This window comes from Sebastes umbrosus, chromosome 12 (genome assembly GCF_015220745.1).
Source record: "Sebastes umbrosus isolate fSebUmb1 chromosome 12, fSebUmb1.pri, whole genome shotgun sequence".
Classification (NCBI taxonomy): domain Eukaryota; kingdom Metazoa; phylum Chordata; class Actinopteri; order Perciformes; family Sebastidae; genus Sebastes; species Sebastes umbrosus.
Window position 1 is genome coordinate 30,636,281 of NC_051280.1, and position 5,964 is coordinate 30,642,244.

Here is a 5,964-nt window from a genome sequence, read left to right on the forward strand (position 1 = left end):
ATTTTACAGTATAAAAATAATATAAAAATAGAATAAATTATACAAAAAATAAAATGTAAGTTTTTGAATTGAGTTTATGATTTTTAATACTTCACTTTTCTATTTCTTCTATAGATTTTTTAGACTATAACTTGCTTGTTTTTTTTTTTAACAAGTATCATTTTTATATAAATGTGCATAACAATTTGACACGTATTTTGAAATCACAGTATTTTTTAAATATATATATATATACTTTATTTCAAAAGTTCAATACAGTAGATTCATGAACTAAATAAAATTCAGATTTTGCATTACAATTCCTTAAAAATATATTTTACAGTATAAAATAATATAAAAATAAATAAATAGTGTAAGATTTCTAATACCGTATATATATATATATATATATATATATATATACTTTATTTCAAAAGTTCAATACAGTAGATTAATTTCATTACAATTCCTTACAATTATATTTTACAGTATAAAAATAATTAAAAATAGAATAAATTATACAACAAATAAAATGTAAGTAACCCTACTTTTCTATTTCTTCAATAGATAATGTTTGTTTGAGACTATATATATGTATATATGTCTGTGTCCTCCCTTAACCCACCACGACAAATGATGTGCGACGGAAACACGTCATCACGCTGCGCATTGTGGTAAATTGAGTTTTGTTTTGTTTTTTCTCTGCTGACGAACCACTGAACCTCTGAACCTCTGCCAGCTGTCAAAATCAACACCCAGCAGCCTGTTTTCTGGTTTATATTTCACCCACTGTCTTTCTTCTGTCAGGTAATGTTCTTATATTTGAAATTCAAGCTGTAGGAACTCTTTTGAAGAGCATAAGGTGAGCTAAATGTAGTAAACCAGAGGGGCTTATAAACCCTTAACCACACGACTCAACGTTGAGTTTGAGTTCTACCTGGTTTAATCACATGTTGCTTTGATGTAGATAAGATGTTATGTTGTTACGATTGTTGTTTAGCTGCGTTTTATTCTTCCACATCTCACTTTCTCATTGCAGACATGCTGATAAAGTGGCTTCACTGATTTTGTGTCACCTCTCCCTCTCTCTCCATCTCTCTGCACTCTCTCCCTCTCTCTCCATATCTCTCCATCTCTCTCCCTCTCTCTCCCTCTCTCTCCATATCTCTCCATCTCTCTCCCTCTCTCTCCCTCTCTCTCCATATCTCTCCATCTCTCTCCCTCTCTCTCCCTCTCTCTCCATCTCTCTCCACTCTCTCCATCTCTCTCCCTCTCTCTCCATATCTCTCCATCTCTCTCCCTCTCTCTCCCTCTCTCTCCATATCTCTCCCTCTCTCTCCACCTCTCTCCATCTCTCTCCCTCTCTCTCCCTCTCTCTCCCTATCTCTCTCCCTCTCTGTCCATCTCTCTCCCTATCTCTCTCCATCTCTCTCTCCATCTCTCTCTCCATCTCTCTCTCCATCTCTATCTCTCTCCCTATCTCTCTCCCTATCTCTCTCCATCTCTCTCTATCTCTCTCCCTATCTCTCTCCATCTCTCTCTCCATCTCTCTCTCCATCTCTCTCTCCATCTCTCTCCCTATCTCTCTCCCTATCTCTCTCCCTATCTCTCTCCCTATCTCTCCATCTCTCTCCATCTCTCTCCATCTCTCTCCATCTCTCTCCTCAGGCAGTCATGGGTCGTAGTTACATAGTAGAAGATGCTGTGGAGGGATACCTGACTAAACTATGTGAACAACAAGCAGCTCCAGTCACAGGCCTGCTTATTGGACAGGTAAGGTTATACACAAACATCTTATCTGATTAGTAATTAGCAAACTAAATGAAATATAATCTCATTTTAAATATATTTGGACAAGTTCTTACATTATCCAACAGTTACCACATGTCCAGCTGAAAAACTGTAATAATAGCCCTGCTATATGAAGCAAATCTTTGCAGGGATGATAGTGAAATATACATTTCAGTCTTCAGAAGTGTCTAATCTAATGTAAATGTAGCCTTTATTATCATATTAGATGGCACAATGTAGTCTGATATATGATAAATGGGTACTGTAGATAGACAGAGGACAAAAGTTGATGGATAAATACTGTTAATCTGTATGTTGTCTGTATGTTTTTGCAAACATTACAGCTCCATACATACACATAGTTAAACATTTTATAAAGCTAACACTGCTGCATGTACTATATTAACACTGTATCCCAAAAACATGCATCATTCTGTGACATTTTACGCTTTTGCACACATTGATGATGCCACGATCATCCCCTCTCTCTGTAATCCTCCAGAGGTGTATAAAGGTGTGGTAGTCGCGGGTTGCGTTCTTTTGGCCTTGTTTCTAAAGTGTAGTTGCTTATTTGGGCTCCTGTCTCTCTCTCTCTCTCCTCTATACCAGTCTAGTTTGTCCTGCTGCAGGATCTGTACACAACCCTGATCTAAATCTAGATCTAATCTTGTAAAGTTACAAGCTAAAAATGGATGCAAAAATAACATGATATCTTTTTCAAAATGGTTTGAGAAGTTCTTCTATAAATTAAATCAAAAAGAAATAGTGTTAGGTAAGTTAAGTAGGCTCTTTACTGTGTGACTTGTTAAAAAAGTCCAGATGCGTTTTAGTGTTTATTAAATTAAAAGAATTACAAACAATAAGGCTAACTGGAATAACTAAACGTGAAGTGATGGTCAACAGAAAACATCCGAACCTATCTCATCCTCTTTGTGTAACTCCCGCGGTCCAAGTGAACAAGTAAAAAAAAGGTGACACCACACACCTGTGTCAATTATTGGAAGTGATGTTAACCAAAAGAACGTGTGCAGCCTAAACAAATAATAATAATAATATTAATAAACATTAGTGTAAATACACACTTTGGCTCCTACAAGTAGCATGAAAACAATCTACAAACACATGCTCAATAGTTTCCCCCTTCACAATTACAAAAAGTGCATCTATTGTTGTAATAGTCGTTTATGAATAAACTTTTCAGAGCTCAGCCCAAAGGGATTTTGTCGTCACGGCAACCCGGACACCCCAAAGGCAGGAGTCTACTGCAGCAGCTGGAAACTCTGTGGACAAGAACTGGGTGACTGAGCACGCTCGACAGGTAGGCAGGCGAGAGGGACAAGGATCTATTCCACTACACACTCCTGTGGGCGTATTGAGTATTTAAGTGTGTATTAAAGAGTGCTAGAGTGTGTTTAGAACACACTGGGACATGCTTTGTTAATAACAGGGAGCTCATGAAGCCAATGAATGATAGTGAATTAAAGAAACAGGAACAGAAAAGGCTTCCACTGATTAGAAGTCGTTCTTAAATATATCTATAGCTCAATGTAATGATGTTTACCAGAAAAATGTCTGCAGGCCTTAAAGCTGTCATGGAGTGTTACAGTTTATATTGCTCCTGGTTTTGTCTGTTTTCAGGTGTCTCGGATGCTGCCCGGAGGCCTGTATGTGTTGGGAGTCTTCATCATCACTGATACTGATGCCAAAGACACACTAACCACACTCCGACAGGTGAGATTCATATAAACACTCTGTACATGCACGTGATGCACTGTACACACTCTTAGCCTTTTCCACCCCTTCCTCCCCTCTTTTTCATAGACCCATTTTTGCCTTTTTTTAGGGGGGTACAGGGAGTCTTTAGAGGGAGATAGCAGGTCAACAGTAGATGTCACATAGAAGTGGTGTACATCATCTGAAAGCTGGGAACCTGGAGATTAATTTGAGATGCAGCTCAGTACTGTGTGTCAAGATGTTTTTTTAATTAATTAAAATAAATAGTGAAAGTGTATAAGGGCTTAGAGCATTATGATAGAAGTATATGATGTCCATCCCCATGCTCTATTATGTCTTTTAAGTTGCAGCAATTTTTGGGTTGATACCATTTGTTATACAGATTTGGTGCTGAATTTAACAATTTTTTTACCCTTCGAGAATTGATAAAAATGATCAATAATCCCTCCAAATTACCACATTAAGACACCAAGACCTTGAGGAACACCATAGAAAAAACATGCTGTGATTTGGGATCAAACACTTTTGACATTTGGAGATTTCTTCAAGAATTACATTTTTTGGCGATTGGATGGCGAACGCTTCTGTTGTGTAAAGTGATCAGAAACCCCCTTATAGTCAGTAAACCTAGGAAAGCCATCCATCCTCTGAATGCTCTAGGTCTCTAGTTTGGGGCTGTGAAGTTTCATGAGGCTGTGATTATCCTAGAGGTCACCACAGGTCATTTTATACAGTGTGGTCAAATTAAAAAAAATGGTCTCACTGCAATGAAATGGCTCCTACAGTATGGGAATTAACATCATCACACATGATTGGAATCTGGCTCAATGCCTGCTACTGACCACTAGGAGGCATAAAAACATGAATGTTCTGTTCTGCTCACCCTTGTGTTCTGTCTGTGTGCAGCTGGTTTTTGCAGCGGAGAGCTCTATCTCCTGGGACCAGCTGTGGAACCCTGCAGATGATGATGTCACAGACTGTGTCACACTGCACATCAACTCCAAAACCAGAAAGTATCCTTTTTGCACAGCCTTCTCGTCGGATCAGTTAGCTACCAGATACAGTGTGCGGATATTCTTTAACCCCACATATTAGAACCGTCTGCAGGACCTTTGACGTCAAAGATCCAAAGGTAAGTTTATATCTCTCATTTCACAACTTCGATGTAAACATGCAGCACTGTGTTGTTATCAATCATATCATAATGTCATTGGCTGTTCCAGAGCATTGCCAAGCCAGCAGACTGGAAGTACCAGTCAGGTGTGTGTTCCTCCTGGAGCGTGGTGTCATGTTGTTTAAACGTGGACATGCTGGTGCCACTACCAGACTACAGAACCGGCACAGAATACCTGGATAGATGTCTAAAGGTTAGTGTGCGCACACAGAAACGCACATCAAATTCATTTTCGGGAACTTCAGTGGAACTGTCCTAAAGGTCCTCATGCTTTGTTTCAGGAGGAGCTAAAAGTGTGGGCGCACCAGCTGGAGAGGGGAGTTTGTCTGATCGATGGCAAAAAGCTGGCAGGGGACACCGAGCTCTCAGGAGGACAGGTTGTATAAATCTATCCATCACTGAGAGTTCAGAAAGCTGATCTGTAAAATCTGCATTTACATGATTTTTGGACCCTTGCTTAAGGGCACTTCGGCAGTTCTTTCGGCCATGTGCAGACAATTGGGATTGCTCATTCCTGTCTCATAGTATTGTTTCATAACTATTCAGTTTTTGAATCTGACAAGCCTTCAGATTTGTGCATCTCTCAGGTTTAGGCTTTAATTTATTTGCACAATTTTATATATATATACTATATACTGTATATATATATATATATGACTATAATTACCTGTGTGTATTCCATTAAATGAATGTGCTAAATTGGTGTATTCTTACAGTGTGCATGACAATATTTTAGCCTTAGTCTGTCAGCTGCAGCCCCGACGGCGTGAAGCTTGGGAGCAAATAAAAAAATAAAAAAATAAAAACGTCAGAGTGGTGCGTTTACAGTCCCGCAGACTGTATGAATTGCCTTGCATTACTTTGCTACCGGTACTTTTATGCATGCTGTGTGGGTGATTATAAGATATGAAAGTAAAGCCTGCTTACCGCTTTGAATTACGTTCTTATATTTATTTTTTATTTGCTCCGGAGTCTGTTGGACACAGCTGAAAAAAAGGCTGAAAGTGTCACACGCCACAATTCATTCAAAGGGAATAATACATCTTCTAGTCTTTTATTCTATTCTGTAAGCAACATTTTAATTTAACAGAATACACAAAGTATTATAGTCACATCTACTCGTGCTCTAGATGGGACAGTGATATTATAAGTCTGTTAATAAGTATAATCTAACACACTGTGTCTGATGTTTCTCTGTAGAAGAGGAGTGTGAGACAGACGTACGCAGCTCAGCTACTCATCACACCGGTAAGAGACATAAACACACTCACGCGGTTGTCATAGCA

At 38.6% G+C, this 5,964-nt stretch overlaps 1 protein-coding gene across 3 annotated transcripts in view; it reads left to right on the top strand.

Annotated features, from left to right (window-relative positions):
• The first annotated feature begins 629 nt into the window (after positions 1-629).
• Positions 630-5,964, top strand: part of odr4 (odr-4 GPCR localization factor homolog) — a 10,871-nt gene continuing 5,536 nt past the window's right edge. The window contains exons 1-9 of one of the 3 annotated variants that reach the window (XM_037788629.1): positions 630-786; positions 1,648-1,752; positions 2,972-3,088; positions 3,409-3,501; positions 4,411-4,517; positions 4,600-4,636; positions 4,728-4,871; positions 4,960-5,055; positions 5,879-5,926. In XM_037788629.1, coding sequence (XP_037644557.1) covers positions 1,654-1,752; positions 2,972-3,088; positions 3,409-3,501; positions 4,411-4,517; positions 4,600-4,636; positions 4,728-4,871; positions 4,960-5,055; positions 5,879-5,926 — 741 coding nt within the window. In that variant the 5' untranslated portion in view covers positions 630-786; positions 1,648-1,653. Of the gene's footprint in view, positions 787-1,635; positions 1,753-2,971; positions 3,089-3,408; positions 3,502-4,410; positions 4,518-4,599; positions 4,637-4,727; positions 4,872-4,959; positions 5,056-5,878; positions 5,927-5,964 lie in introns of all 3 variants that reach the window. The other 2 variants (XM_037788631.1, XM_037788630.1) reach the window with 2 other exon arrangements.